Raw genomic sequence first — 17,309 nt, forward strand, 5'->3', positions numbered from 1 at the left:
CGTTTTAGCTGGAAGTTCTGGAACCCATTTCGTCTGTGTGTGCACTATACACCAAAATGTTGAATTACTTCTTTACTGTCTTGGTGTAGGTGAAAAGTATGGTTCATTTATTTTGTATCTTGTATGTGACATTTTTAATCCTGCCTGAATGCTAAGACAATGTGAGCAATGTCCTTCTCCAGATACTCTAAAGCAGCATCTATATCATACTTTAGACTGTGATCCAGATGATGTGATTGAATATCAACAGTGGGTCAGTACAGACCGAACACAATTACAAACCCTTACCTCAAGTGTAGAAGACTTTATGGAAATTTTAGTACAAAAAATGGAACTCCTCATACCCCATTCCTATACCACAAAAAAACAATCGGACTACCTCAAGCAGCTGAAAGAGAAAATAAGTGAAAGAGAAGTTATAGCTTTATTAGATTTCAGTGAAAATTTTTCCTTCGTTATCCAAAATGAAGCACAAGGATACCATTGGACCAATAGTCAATGTACAGTTCATCCAGTAGTCATTTACTACAAAATTTCAGACAATACTAATTTGAAAACAAGCAGTCATTGTTTTTTGTCAAATGATTTGGATCATGATGTTTCCATGGTGTATAAAACACAGTCGGAAATAGTCACATATGTTAAAAGACACCTGCCTCATGTAAAACACATACATTATTTTAGTGATGATTGTGCTGCTCAGTACAAGAACTGCAAGAATATCCTCAATTTGTGCCACCACACACAAGATTTTCAGCTCACAGCTTCTTGGTAATTCTTTGCCACAAGCCATGGCAAATCATCTTGCGATGGAATTGGGGGAACTGTTAAGCGACTGACATCAAAAGCTAGTCTTCAACGACCATTCCAAGACCAAATTACATCAGTGTCTAAGATGTTTACCTACTGCAATGAACACATAACAGGTATTATCTTTCATTACATTGACAAGAATGATATGGATGACGTTCGTTCGACTCTACAACAACGGTATACTATGGCAAAGACAATCCCAGGCACAAGAGGGTTTCACAATGCTTCACCAATATCCCAGTATGAAATAGGAATGAAGAAAACAAGTCAGGATAATGCATATTTCTTAGTTTTCAATTTCGCTACAGCAGCTAGCAAAGACCCTGGTGGTACGATATCAAAACTGTATACTGGTTACTATGTGTCTTGTGTGTATGACAAAAAATGGTTTGTTGGTGTTGTAAACAACATTGATAGGTCAGAATAAGATGATCAAGTAACCTTCATGCACCCTGCCGGTTCAAGTGCTTCCTTTTACTGGCCTTCACCTCGAGACGATGTGTGCTGTGTTCCTTTTGCACACATACTCTGCATCTTGCAGGCACCATCAAAAGCAGCTCTGGCAGAACTTACAGTTGTTTGAAAGAAGACTTGTGCAAGTGTGATATAGAATGGCAGCTTTATCAGAAAAGCAATGCAGTTTGCTAATTGCAAAAATTGGAGGATTGTGTCTGTAGATTCTAATTCATTGGCAATAGATTTGTGTAAGTAGGGAATTTTTTTTATGTGTACATATAGCATTAGTAAGCGATTATCGAGTACATTACATGTTTCCAGCAGAAAGCCACTATTTTTTTTTTTAATGTATCTTATAGGAAATTTCCTTCTCTTTCACATAGTACCAAGCTCATTTTTTTGTGAGGTCTGCCTTTTGAAATACAGTCTATTTTGTAATAAAGGATGCAGATGATACATGAAACATCAGTCATGTTAATAATTCTGTTATAACTTACAAACCATTCTAGATATAGCAATTTGGTGGCAAAATTTGAATTCTCTAGAGAATTCATAAGGAAATGTGTTCTTATTCTGAAATATTGGTATTACAGTGAAATACAAAGCAAGGAAACACAGATACTGACCAATTTATGCTGTCATTACAACCTGTTTTAGGCCAAAAATGGTCACAACGAAACCTTCGATTTCTCAGGAAGTATTTGAGATAAAAATCTGAAATTTTGATTTTTAAGTGGCCTTATGTCACCAAACAAATGAACCAATTTTTATCAAAATTAAAAAACAATGGTTACATTTTCAATTTTTGTTGGATGAACTGACATGGAATGCTGCAATGCATTTCAGAATTAATACATTCATTTACTCATTTATTTGTTGTGCATAAGAGCATTAAATGCCAGAGTTGTTTTAAACCTGTACCTTTACATTCTTTTACAAAAGTCTGCAGTGTGTTTGCTGATTTATTTTTTAAGGAATTGAGCACATTGATCTATTCTGCATAGCTAATATTTTACTTTAATTTTGCTTGTAGATTGCCAATAATATTATTCCATACTATATTAATTAATATACATAAGCAAAATATGCAACCTCTTAACACTTTAAGCACCATTTACTGAACAGAATATGATGAGAGTAACAAGCTATGTTTAGCTTTTTGCTAACTGTTCAACGCAGAGACTCCAACTAGATCGTCCAATAATTACAACACCTACAAACTTAGCTTCATGGCATGTCTTTTACACCTTTCTTATATTTACATTTATGTAGTTCAGATTGATTTTTTTTAAAGATAACTGAATAAAGTTGGTCATTAACTCCCCAGGCTAAAACCTGCCCAACCAAAATTTTGCATTTGAAGGATTAATTTAATTTTTATATGCACAAAGTATCAGCAAAATTACCATCTCAGGTATAGATTACGTCTATATTAAAAAAAGTTTCATAACACATATTTATAAAAAGAAAGCAACAATACTGTTATGAATTACTCAATATAAATAATATAGTAATACTGTTTGGTACTAAATGGCTTTGTTTGCATGGGCTCCACTTTATGTAATTTCTGCATCCAAAGGTGTAGTGAATGTAGTGTAACTATGTGTATAACTATTCCTACCCAAATGCACAGGTACTAATAAAAAGAATTATTTCGATTAAAATCTGTATAATAAATGTAATTATTAGCCTGTCATTTAATTTTGAGGAAAATGTAAATTCTTACCCTCCCCCCCCCCCCCTTTATCAAATCCATCTATAATAAAATATGAAGATATAACAATAACATACTAAAAAAAATTGACAAAAATACATAACATAGGCAGTGACTAGGTACAAGATTTTCATGCAAAATATACAGTTTGCATTATCATTTCCATCAACATTATGAAACATAGCCAAAATATAAATTATGATGACTATAGTTGAATAAAATATAAAACGATACATTATTGATTGTGAATGGTGAAAAGCTTACCAATATTTGTGCTTCAAATCATTCCAAAGATGACTGCATTTCTTACGTATGAATTGTGTTGGTGAAACATATACTGATCATCAAATCCACATGAATTTATGATGAAAATACATACTGGTTGTAAAACATTAACAGGAACCCATTGCTATAAAAAAATTACCACTAGTTTGATAACTACAATACTATAAATAATCCAGGTTTTGAAAACATTTTAATAACATGATTTTCCTTTGTTTTCCACATTTTTCCCTGTCTGAGGGAAGCATATGTTAATTTCTAATACTGATAGACATATGACACCCATATGGTTGATTAGTAATTTTACATAAGCCATTAACATTTCTAAACTAAATAAATTTTAACAAACAAATTTTAAAGTTTTAAATTAAGTACCTAACTAAACAAAATCTTCAAAAAAATTTTGACTTAAAAAAGTCATTCTAAATTTCCTGTACGGCATTCTTTAAAATTGTAAACAAAAAAATATTGTTTATGAGATCATTTATACTGTAACATTGTGCCACTTTGAGAATTCACTTTGTGGCATAATTGTTTCTTTAATAGTATTTTAATATATAAATTGTGGTAATGGAAACTAAAGTAACATTTTAAACTTTTAATGACTTAAAATTTTATACAACCTTTCCTACACTTCACTTTCTCACAACCTTTCTGCCTTTCAGCCTAGCTCTCAGCCAAACCCAGTCCTAGCTGTCCACTTCCGGTGGCTAACCTAACAAGAATATAGTCTCTGCCCAATTTATTGCACATTTCCAGTCTCCCGTGGCCTGCTCATGTCAGTGCTCGCCACCGTGTTGACATGCAACACTGCAGATTCTACCACCACTCTTCCCTTGCACCACTGTGTTCACCCCCACTGTGATGTCTAAATCCCACCCCCTTTCCCAGTCCATTGGTAAAACCATTTAGTATAAACCCCATAACACCCTCCTATGATGCCCGGCCACCCTGCCGCACTATACTAACTTTCCCCTCTAAAGCCTGTAAGGTGCAATTCCTTTACATTTTGAACTTTGTATGTCCTCTAACAGCCTCTTCAGGCAGTTTCAGCCCCCTTCCATTCTCTTGAGCCACTTTAATATGCTTTTCTTGTATGTCCTCTAAGCAGTCTATTAGTGACGTGTCTCTCATGTACAACCTAACTGTTCCTTGCTTGATTTCTGAACTGTTAATGGGATCTAGTCCTGAAGTGTTGGGGAATCCCCCATTTTATTTTGTTATTTAGCGGCTAGCTCCATCTCTGGCGCCCAGAGTCAATCTTACTAGAAAGCCTGCCCACGCCAGTCACATAATTCCTAGCCCCTCGAGACCAAGTTTTCTTGTCCACTTCACACTTCATGTAAGCAGATAGTGTATATTTTCTTTTGTTACATAGTTTTTATGTTGTATCAGACAAAGTTGTGATCCCTGGGCGAACTCACTACTAGTGCTGCAGCTACCATGTGTAAAATGTGTACAGTGACTGTGCAAACAAGGAGATAACAAAAACAGTGCCAGCGAAAATTATTCTTGGTCCAGCCATCTTGAGTTCAAGACAAACCCCTTACCCTTGCTGTCCTGCTATGTGGCCAACCCTCTTCCCATCTCCCTCTTGCTTTGCCCACTGCAAATATGTGCAAAGCCACCTTCGTAGATTGGTGCCCTTATAGACTCATTTAAACTTACCAACAAGCCATACAGGAGAACACCTACCACACCATCATTTGAATAAGTTATACTTAAATATCCATATTATCATAAATACCCTTCCCATAATTTTTGTTTGGAATTTTCCCAAATAATCATAGCCAAAGTATTTTGAATTTAATATCTTGGTGACATCAAGACAATTAAAGATGAATAAACTAAAACACACAGTTCAAGCAAACAGAAAGTAATCAGCCTTGGTCTATAGTACGGAACCATCTCAGCATTTTCCTACACTGTTTTTGGGAAACCTTGGAAAACTGAAATCAGGATGAAAGTGAGTCTAGTGTCTTACTACTGCATAATTTTGCTCCATCGTATAAGTAAGCAATAATAATATTATTACCAACAGTTAATTTATATCTTACAGTTCAGTTAACACTAGCGCCTTATTAGTCGCTCAAAAATTGTTCTAGCAATGCAGCACCATCACCAATGTCATGTTAACAGCCATTTAGCACAGGGATAGTTAAGGATGAGAGAGGCTTAGCTATATGAAAAAAAAAAAAGTGACAACCAAAAAAAATTATTTTTTCTGGTATTACCACACTATCACTTTATCTTTCTACAAACTTTGAGATATCACAAGTAAATTTTACCCAAAAATGCTGTTTTTTCACTCCAATTTTATATTTGTTTTCCATTTCCACTACAAATGACTTACATGATTTGTCATTTTGTCTCTCTCGAAGAAGGAAAAAGCCAATTACAACTGGCACAAACTTGTTGGTAATCTTGGATTTCATAAAATAATTGTTTCAATTGATATTTATGTATGTATGTATGTATGTATGTATGTATGTATGTATGTATGTATGTATGTATGTGTATGTATGTGAATGTACGTATTTATGTATGTATATATGTATATATATATATATATATATATATATATATATATATATATATATATAGTGTAAAACTCATATTTATTTCTATTTACTTTAATTAAATGTTTGATAAACAATTTGAAGCTTCTAGTAAAACATTCTGGAGTGCCTTTACGGTTGTACAAAATTCCAGTCCTGCTTTTTTCACACTTCTTTAGTTTTAAATTTTGTCATCTGTGTTTCCAGTGCATGCAAATATGATTATTTTGTTCATCAATACAAAACATATATTAATGTACATTCTTAGAATAAGCCAACATCAGCTTATGTTAAATGTGAAATGCCTAGACAGCATAGATATTTCCATGGAAGGAAATACTAAATTCCTTCTATGGAATTATCTGTGCATTTAACATTTGACATAAGCTGATTTTTAGCTGCTTCTCTTTTTGTTTATGTGCAAGAGTGCAATTAATTATGTTAAGTTGGTGCTCCTAGTACGAAGGCTAGGTATGGCTTTTGGCCGAGATTGTGGTATTTGGTAATGTGGTTAGTTATTTTTAAGTGATGTAATGCATGCCAACAAGCAATATAAACGAGTCTTAATAAATTGCATATGTTTAAAGAAAGAAACCTAACAGTTAATACGTTATGGGCCCAGGTGCTGAAGAAAGGCTATTTTCAGGTGATTGTTATAGCTTGTGTATATTGCAAAGCATAATGGCGGAACGTTTAGACGTTGGTAGTATTAATAAATGTTATGGTTATAACTATCCACAGTGGAAAAATCAAATAATCTGTGCTCTGAAGGCCAAAGGTTTAAATAATATAACTTAGTGTGTCAGGTAAAATTATAATCTCTGAAGATGAGAAACAGTTTGATAAATGGACAGTGGATGATGCCAATGCCATGTTTGTGTTGACATCCGCCATGGACTTCTCCCAGACCAAGTTGGTTGAAAATCATTACATGTATTATGAAATAATTGAAAAACTAAATGCTGTTTATCAATAGAAATCGGAGTACAGCCGTATGGCCCTACTAGGACATTTTCATCAATTTAAAATAGAAAGTAATAAAGGAATTTTTATTTAAATTTCATGAGTAGAAAATCTGGCCATGTTGATTAGAGAAACAGAAGAAAGTATGACAAACTACAGACATAATGAAGATATAAAGTACTTTACCTGACAAGTTTAGGACTTTCCATCAAGTCTGTCTGTTAACAGATGAAAATAATAAAAAACTTTGTATAAACTCACAGCTCAATTACTAGATGAGGAGACAACGTGGACCAAGTGTGAAAAATCGAGAATCGGCTTCAAATGTTTCAAGGTACCATAGCACCATTTAAAGAAATGTCATACGTTATAACTATCAAGAAGACAGCCACCACATAGCAAGAAACTGCAGGCACCTGGGGTCTGACAGACCTCCAACTAGAAGCAAAGTTTTTACAAATGACAGAACCACTTTTATAGTGAGTCATTCAATACATGATATGAGTAATGAGTTGAAATGGACAATCGACAGTGGGGCATCCTGCCATATGTATTTATGACATTTTTTGAAAGTTTTTTGAGGTAAATGTGAATGTGATACTTGGTAATAATTTTAAATTGGCTGAAAAAATAAGAGATGTACTGTCAGGACTGAAAGACTTCTGCATAATACTTGAACAGGAGCTATTATGAGTGATATGTTTATACCAGAACGGAGACACAGCCCATTTTTTGAAGTCTAATTCAAAAGAAAATGGATGGTGATAATAAACTGTGGAAATAAGGCTGAAGTTTTTGAGGTATAAAAAGTCAGTTGCAGTTGGGTTACCAAAGGATACTTTACACTATGCTTTTCAAGAATTCCAGATGTAATGAGCTGAACGTTACTGATGATAATTTTAGGTTGTGGTATGAACGTCTTGATCACATAAACAGTAAATACCTTAATGCAGTTACAAATCTAGTTGGTGATGTAAAACTTGATAAGGTTGGAGACTACTTCAGTCAAGGCTGTTTTTATGATAAGCAGCATCAGTTACCCTTCAAACAGATTTCAGAGAGAGCCAATACGGCAGGTGAGTTGATCAATAGTGATTTGTGTGGCCCAATGCCTGAACAATCTGTTGAAGGGTGATTTTTTTATACTTTACAAAGATGAGGAATCATCTTTCAAATTTGTTAGATTTTTGAAGCATAAAAGTGACGTAGAAGAAGTGGTGCATATTTGTAAAAATAAATTTGATAATAGTGTGCTAAGTTTGAGAGATGATAATGGAACGGAATTTATTAGGTATCCTTTCCAGGAGTTTTTGGTGTCCAATGTAATAATCCTGGAGACAACTGCTTCATATTCACCAGAACAACATTGGCATGCTGAAGGAGAGAACAGGAATGATATGGAAAGTGTGAGATCAAAACTTTATTCAAAGGACTTGCATTTATATTTTTGGGCTGAAGCAGTGAATACCGCAGTTTATCTTAAAATCGCATACATACCAAATTCAGTTACTCAGGACACGGCTCATTAAAAATGGTATGGAAAGAAAGCATCATTGGATCACACACGAGTCTTCGGAAGTAAGGCATACACATTAGTACCAGAGTAGAAGTGGAAGAAATTGTCCGAAAAAAGAAACTAATATTTGCTAGTTATGAAGACTCTAGCAACTACATACTATACGATACTCTGACACAGAAAATCACAGTACGTTGTAATTTAATTTTTAAACAGGGTCAGGAACTGTACTTGGGAAGCTGGGTCAATATGAAACTTCTAAAGAAGTTGATTGTAAGAGCAAAGAGGAATTTATTGGTTTTGAACCTACAGTATCAAAAATTATTTAAAAAAAATCATAACAAAGGTAATTCACAAGTTGAACCAATAAATAACATAAGAAAACATTGCCAAGGAAGTTCAAGCATTATAAACAAAACTCCATACAAAAAGAAACATCATTTGGACAATATCCTTCTTAATTTGTACCAGTCATTCCAGGATGCTATGAATAGTGGCCAGAAAGAAGCAATAAAAGATTAAATCAATGCATTAGCATAAAATAAAACATGGGAATTTGTTAAACTTCCTAAAAATTTGAATTTAATATATGGGTCATTATCACAAAAAGGAACACTTTGCTGACCAAGCCAAAAAAATCCTTTAAAATATTAATGTTATGATGTACTTATATATTTTATATATTAAACCATGTGTACTTGTAAGACCATAAATAATAATGGTTAATAAAGATGTAGCTTTTTTGAAACTGTATTTCAACTTCTCAAATAGTCAACTCCATGTCGTGATCACAGCACATTATATCGGGAAGATCCACTTTTTCCTACCAGATTTTAAAGCTTTAAGTTAATTTATAATGTTGACCTCATATCATAAATACAAGTAAGTAAGTACCACTGTTTTTTTACAATATTCTATAGCTACAAATACGTTTAATCACATATCAAAGTTGTGACCCAAGATTCAACATCAACTCCATGGCAAAATGTTAATTCACCAAAATCTCTGCAGGGAGCATGCCTGTGGTTTAGCTGATGGTCACGAGGGGAAGAAGCAGCCATCTTGTTGTTAGTAACAAAGAACTAGTTGGTTGTTATGGTTGTGTGATGAGTTCTGTGGCTTACATTGCTAATAATTAGGTGAGTACATTTATTATCCATTAATTCCATGGATATGAAATATAATTATAAAAATTATATTTTTATTGTTATCATGACTAATTATTAAAAGACTTCATGTAAACATACTTACTAATAAATATTTTCATCCAAACCTCAAATCTAATATATCTTGAAAATATGTTTGCAAAAATTCATCAACTCCATGGCATACTTAATACCATGGATTGATCCAAAAACCATGGAGTTGATTTCAGATGTTCTTTTTCATTAACTTACTGTAATGTTTATGCAAAGAGTTTGTTTATACATAGGTAATAGATTTATTATATTTTATAATTGGTTTTCACATAGGCCTACTGAAAACTTTTTTGTATTATTCATTTTACAGATTATGAACAAGGGCCTTATAATAAAATGTATTACCTACATAATATTTTTACATAGTATAAATTTATAGAATAATGACACCATTACAAACATAAAATAATATTGCAATGGTTTATTGTTGGTGCAGGGTGAAATGGCGAAAGGAAATAAAAAGCTGTCTGAGAAAGCAATGCAAGAACAACGAGCGAAAAAGAAAGACGCTAAAAGGAGACGCAGAAATAGAATAAGGAATGACCCAGATATTTACAGAGAGACTAAAGAGAAGGAGAGAGCAAGGTATCACAAAAGAAAAGACGAAGGTAAAATAAAAGGTATTGAGCAAGTATCAGATCCACGACAGAAGCAAAAAATACGGAAAACCTGGAGAGTAGCTGCTGCTAAGTATAGGAAAACATGTGAGGCAAGTAACAAATTTGATTCATATTTACAGTCAAACAGCCCACCAGAAAGCCCAAATTCAGACATTCCTCAAGGTTCTGGAGATGGCATGTGTGTTCCTGGGCCCAGTATACATACACCAAATTCATCGGACAAACGTAAGTCTTCAGGTCGGAAAAAAGTAAGAAAAGACAGGGCGAAGGCGTACAGGAAGATAAAGAAACTAGAACAGGAGATAATGAAGTACAAAATGAAATATAATTCTTACAGGTGTAAATACTACAGATGTAATAAAGAAAAATGGCAAAGGATTCTCCAAGAAGTAATGTGAAAAAATTATTGAGGGGACAGAATGTATCAGAAGATGTACGAAAGAGACTTGTCTTCGGTGAAGCTATCGTAGCCCGAGTGAAAGAAAATATTAAGAAAAGTAAACATCCTGGAAGTGTGAAAAATTAATTTGTCCGGCATGTCGCTGGTAAAGTATTGAAAAAATACAGATGTATGAAGTTCTTAAAGAATGTTGTGACCTACAAGGTTTTGCGAAAATGTTCATCAGGAAAAAACACTAAGCGTTTGATAGAATGTCTCAAGATTAAAACTGATATACAGGCTTTCCTAGAGAAAGATGAGTCAAGCAGACTTTGTCCAGGTAAGAGAGATACTATCACAAGAAAAGGGTGCAAAAAACAAAAGCGCTATTTGAATGACTCTCTCAGAAATCTTTACAAAACCTTTTGTAGTCAAAACCAGACTTATTTCTAGGCTACACTACATTCTGTAGGGGCAGACCATTTTGGTTTGTTGCACCTAAGGTGAGCGAAAGAGATACTTGCCTTTGTACTCTCCATGAGAACATTCGCTTAATGTTTTCAAAGTTAAAACATTCAAAGATTATTACAGATAAAAGTGCAGTTAGTCTTTGTATGAATCTCTGCTGTGACAGTTCAATGAAAAAAATTTGCCTTGAAAGAGTGTGTGAAAACTGCAAGAACAAGCAAATAACATATGGTGAGTTTGAAAAGGATGATACAATTACCTACCAAAAATGGATTTCAAGAAAAGAAATATTAGTTATAAAGGGGGTAAATAAGGTGTGCAGAAAGTCCACTAAAGTAGCAGTCACATGTTCGACAGAAGAATTAGTACAAGAATTTGAGGCTTCAATTCCTGCTTTTATGGCTCATTTAAATAATATATACCACCAATATAAACAAATTTCTAGTCTGAAGGAAAATCTCTCACCAGATAGTGTGTTGATACACACTGATTTCTCTGAGAATTACAATTGCAAGTTTACTGATGAAATACAATCATTTCATTTTGGTGAGTCTAGAGAGCAGGTAACTCTCCATACTGTAGTTGTTAATTGTAAAGAAAATGCGGAAAAAACAGTTGCAAAGTCATTTTGTACTCTCTCCGACAGCTTGAAATATGATCCAGTTGCCATTATTTAACACTTGAAACCTGTCTTTTCTGAAGTAAAAGAAAATCTGACTCGAAATATCAAACATCTTCATTTTCTCAGCGATGGACCGGCAACGCAATACCGAAATCGGAAGATGTTTCAACTGATAGCAACAGAAATTGCAGATGAATTTCCTAATGCCCAAGACATAACATGTAACTACAGTGAGAAAAACCACGGGAAAGGTGCTCCCAATGGTGTGGGAGGCACACTCAAAAGAACTGCAGATTTTCTTGTTGCCCATGGAACTGATGTTCCAAACTTTATTGAGCTTTTCAACATACTGAAAGAGAATGTCAAAGGTGTTGAAATAATTTCTGTCCCAAAAGGAATTGTAGAAGAGCCGTATGCACTAAAGCAAAAACTGGTTCCATTTAAAGGGACATTAAATACACATCAAGTTACATGGAGTAGATGTGAGCACTTGAAACTGCACTTCAGGAGGCTTTCCTGCTTCCAATGCTTGCCCTCTCAGAAATGTGAACATTACGAGCTAGGAAGCCTTATCCTAAAAACTGATGTCAATGATCTTCTAGAGAGAAATAGTATCCTTTTAAAAGTTAAAGCTTTATTTTCAAAGTTATCAATAGTATTTGTTAACCTCTTTATCTCCTTCATGTATGCATTATTTATTCTTATTTCTTTCTTCATTATTGATCAACTTCAGTTTGTCTTTGTTATTATTATTTATTTTAGTCTTAGTTATGTGACAGTTGTTATATATTTTAATTTCTTAACGACTTATTCAGATGAAATGTGTAAGAAAAAAATTAAATACTCTGATGTCTACTCAGGCAGCAATTCTTCTTCTGAAGAGGAAGTAAGATGTAACTCTTCTTCTCAAGAGGATCTAAGATGTTCAGAGACACCAAGTGAACTGATCAACTGTTTTGTGGTTGTTGAGTTCACAAGTACAACAAACACTTCAAAGCACTACATAGGTCTTGTGCTGTCACATGATACAAGTGGCTACTGGGTAAAATGCCTTCGTTCAAAGGGGGACCATAAAACTTTTCAGTATCCTGATGTAGAGGATGTGTCACAAGTATCCCATAGCCAAATACAGCAAGTTCTCAAGGACCCTAAAGTTGACAGAAGGCTGAACATGCTATTTACAGACATAGATTGTAATCAGTTCCCATAATTGTATTGACAATGTCAACTAAGAAAACAAACATAATGTTGTTACTTTCTACTTTTGATTTATAAGTTTGTTTCAAATTGCAATGTGTTAAAAAAAATTATTACTTCACATTAAGTTATTTTATAATATCCTTTTCAGTTATTGCACCTTCTACATCACTTATAGTTTGTTAAATTAATCTGCACTGCCTATAAATGTTTAAAAAATACTCCCAAGATGTTAGGCTAATTTGTGGATGTTTGGTAAAGATTACACAAAACCACAAAATCCCATAAATGTTCATAATATATAAGACTTACTTATTTACAAACCATTCGGTTTATTACATGTCTGTAATAGAGTAGTATATATATTGCAACTGATTAGTAAAAATAGTAAAATAACTTTTTTTTTTTCACTGTCAACTCCATGGACATTGTCCATCAACTCCATGGAGTCTTAGTTTTTTAATTTCAGTTTTCAATAAAAAATAACTAGTAAACTTTACTGCTGGTACTGTGTTCATAATTAACAACTTTAGAACTACTTAAAATAAATTATTAAGCTAAGAAATACGGATGTACAACTTTTAAAAAAACTTGATCGAAAAATGTCCCTTTTCATGATAATGACCCATATACGAAGGTCATTGAATAAGTAACGAAGACAAATTGATGTAGCTAGGAAACGGTTTATTTAATAAATGTGAAACTTTCAAAAGTTTAAGTTGCATCCTTGCAATGACTTCTGATCAGCTATTGATAAGATTGTGTAAACATAAACCAAAAAATCAGTCAGTTCAAGATGTCAAATCTGATTGAGAATTGCACTGCGGAAGAACAATGTGCCATGATTAGATTTTAGTCGCTGAAGGTGTTAAAGATAATGATATCCATGCAATAATTTTAAAAGTGTATGGGAACAATTGTTTAAACCATTCAAACATTTACAAGTGGGTAGAACAATTAAATGTGGCCGCAAAAGTATCGGTCATGAGCAGTGAAAGTGGCCGACCAGTCGAAGATGGCACTTACTCCTTTGAATCATGCACTGATGCAATAATCCGAGACAACAGAAGAATCATTGTTGAAATTATAGCTGCAAAAGTTTCTGCAAGTGTTGGAACCGTCCATAACATCATTAAAACTAAACCGCAAACAAGAAAACCTGTGAGACAACTTACTGACAACTACAAAGAAACGAGGCTTAAAATCAGTAGACAGCTGAAAGCTCAATGTTCCAATGAGAAAGAGGCTTATTTTGAAAGAATTGTAACAGGCAATGAGACAGGAATTCACTATTATGAGCCTGAGTCTAAGAGATAAAGCCTTAAGTGGAAACACACTAGTTCTCCACCGCAGAAAAAATTCAAGACCCAGCCATCTGCTGGTAAAGTGATGCTTATACTTTTCTGGAACTCACAGGCCCAGTAGCGGATCCAGAGGGGGGGCTAAGGGGCTCAAGCCCCCTCCAAAAGCATCTGGGTCCACTATTGTTTTAGTGTTTGCCTTGATAAAGCTTAGCCTCAGCTGGGTCAAACCCCTCCCAAACCAAAATCCTGGATCCACCACTGCACAGGCCCTATAGCGGATAAACAATAAATGGTGGTGGAAGAGTAAAAGCACAGGTATTGTAGGGTATAAAATTGTGTGAAAACCATGTCTTCTGAATTTTTTTCTTTCCGTTCTAAAAAGCCGCGACATCCGAAAATTACGAAAATTACGAAAACTAAGTATTTATTACACCCCCAGACAGTTAATATTGTACACAACTTTATGTCCACCAAATGTCAAATCTACTATGTTTACAAGACAATCAAAATATGATTCACTCTACTGTATTTAAAGCTGATACCCTTACGAATAACCTAACTAAACATTATGAACTCCCCCCCCCCCCCCCCCCCGCCCTTAAAAAAAATTCAAACCAAATGAAGAATCACATTTTATTTCTGCCACCCCAAAAGTCAATGTTAAATTTATACAAAAAAATACACAAAGTTAACAGCATTAACTCAACATTACCTCATGAATGCCATCAACATAATCATCCTCGTCTGTCATCATTTACTTAGAACAAAAATAAAACAAACGCTTTCAAGCCCATGGCCATAAGTGCAACTTAAATTTTCACATTTTATTCTTGTTCTTTAGCCTTGAGGAGAACACATTTAGCCATAAAATGAGATTTTATTTTTTTATAATTTCATTCCATAAACGAAACATTTTAAAGTAAATATTTGCTAAACTAATAAAAAGGCGCATTTTACGTGTTACCTTGCGTCAGCTTTAAATGCCTTGAAGGTTCTTATCTGTATATTCGTCTCGGTGGTGAAGTGTAAATACGCAGAGGTGTCACATGTGCTAATCTTTTGACTTTCGAAATGTAACTGATAAAACTTCCGACTGCTGAATGTTGTATGGGAATGGCATACAGCATCATTAACTATTTAAAACTAGCCTTAAATTATGGCCATCTGTTTGTTAGACCGATACACCATTTTAGAGCAAATTCATATATATACAGAATGTATCAAAAATCATGTTACAACGCTTGAGGGTAGAAAGGTTTTATTATTTGCAACCATTTTTGCCAATAAACATGTTGCCGGAAACGCGTAATTAGGCCCATGTAGCCCCAGAAAGAGTCAGCGTAGGCAACTCGTTGTAGAGTGTTATGTTGTGGATGTTTGGAGGCATTCGAGTAGAGAAATAACCTTTTGATCGTGCCACAGATTTTAATTTCACTCTGAAATCAATCACAGCTTCGGCTTTGTTTCACAACATTGAAATTGTTGCATAAGTTTTAACAATGTGACAGCCTAAAGCAACGGCTCAAAAACACACCCACCTTGAACAACACAGAGGTGGCAACGGCGAATTATGTTTTCACGGATACGCTGGAGCATGTGTGGAGTCTACCTTATGATTTCGAACGCTTCAATGATTCGCTGTGTAAGCTCTTCTGCCGTTTATACTGGCGTAGCGTAGATAAGCCCTTTTACGTAACCCCACAGAAACAAATCTAACGGGGTTAGTACCCGTAACCTTGGCGGCCATGCGACAGGGCCTGCTCGTCCAATCCATCGGTTTGGAAATGGTTGGTTTAAATACTCTCGCACTTTCAGGGAAAAATGAGGTGGTTCCCCGTCATGTTGGTACCACACCACACGTCGGAAATGCAATGCAACCTCTTCAAGAAGACCTGGTAGTTCGTTCTGAAGGAAGTGGAGGTATCAGGCGCCGGTAAGTCGTGGCGGAATAAAAAAAAGGCCCGATGAGTAGGCCTTCAACAATACCGGCCCATACATTAACAGAAAAACGTTCCTGGCGAGCTGTAACACACGTTGCATGCAGATTGACATCATTCCAAACATGACTGTTGTGCGAACTGAGAATAGCGTCTTGAGTGAACTTGGCTTCATCGCTGAATAAAACCGCTAACTCGGGGTACCTCAATACTCTTCGAATGTACCAACGAGAAAAGGTAATGCGAAGAGGATAGTCCACCGGATCCATGTGTTGCACTTTTTGGAGGTGATACGGGTACAAGAGTGCTTGTATCCGGACTCTCCTCAAAGCTCTGAAGTACATCTTCTTCAAAACTAGGAGTACGAACCTTGCGTGGAGCACCAGCATTTGGTCTTGTGATGGCTCATGTACCAGTATCACGCATTCGCTGAGTAAGTCTTGCAAACATGGTGTGAGCTGGAATCCTACGACCCGGATATCGTTCTTCGTACAGACGACGGGCAGCTCGTCCATTTTGTCTAGCTTCCTCGTAAACAAGCAGCATGTCCGTGTACTTACTATACGTGTACTCCATTGAGCTCCATTTAAACATCGCCCTTTTCAGAACCACAGCGAAAGAAATGACACCACGAGTTTGCTTGTACGACAGAACAGTCAACAACAGACCACCAGTGATATCAAAACACACTGCGACACTGCGATGTCACGCTGCGCAGTGATATGGCACATCACGAACAGAAGAAAAGAGGTGAGGGCGCCACCAACGGAAGTAAAAAGGGGCGGGGGTCAGCATTCGACATTGTACAGTCCTCTCGAGCGCTGCCCGGCGTCGTAAACACGTAATTCACCACAGCAACATGTTTATTGGCAAAAATGGTTGCAAATTATAAGAGCTTTCTCCCCTCAAGCGTTGTAACATGAATTTTGATACACTCTATATATATATATATATATATATATATATATATATAGTACCTCTTTTTCCCTAATTAATACCGGGTCCCAGCCCTGTCTATTGCATCCGCCGCTGTCAAAGTGTCGCTGTGATGACATGGCCGGCCACCACCAATGTTCTGTGATAAAATAATGTTTCCTTTGTTTTAAAATTCTAAATCAGACCGAATGTATTATTTATTCGAGAGTGATTATATGTAATTATACAGTTATCTAGATAGAGATTGGAAGTCTCTTACATTTGAATAATTTTTTTTGTTTTACCACTTCCTGTCCCGGAAAACAGAAGCAACGCCTTTGTAGTCTTCCTGAACAGTCTGGGGGT

General features: G+C 35.2%; 1 protein-coding gene across 4 annotated transcripts in view; it reads right to left on the reverse strand.

Annotated features, from left to right (window-relative positions):
• LOC134529504 (uncharacterized) overlaps positions 1 to 14,923 on the reverse strand; it is a 69,850-nt gene extending 54,927 nt beyond the window's left edge. For 2 of the 4 annotated variants that reach the window (XM_063363656.1, XM_063363659.1), the window contains exon 1: positions 14,804 to 14,913. In XM_063363656.1, coding sequence (XP_063219726.1) covers positions 14,804 to 14,845 — 42 coding nt within the window. In that variant the 5' untranslated portion in view covers positions 14,846 to 14,913. Of the gene's footprint in view, positions 1 to 3,247; positions 3,348 to 14,803 lie in introns of those variants that run through there. The other 2 variants (XM_063363654.1, XM_063363655.1) reach the window with 2 other exon arrangements.
• Between the last annotated feature and the right edge of the window lie 2,386 nt (positions 14,924 to 17,309).

This window comes from Bacillus rossius, chromosome 2, assembly GCF_032445375.1.
Source record: "Bacillus rossius redtenbacheri isolate Brsri chromosome 2, Brsri_v3, whole genome shotgun sequence".
NCBI lineage: Eukaryota > Metazoa > Arthropoda > Insecta > Phasmatodea > Bacillidae > Bacillus > Bacillus rossius.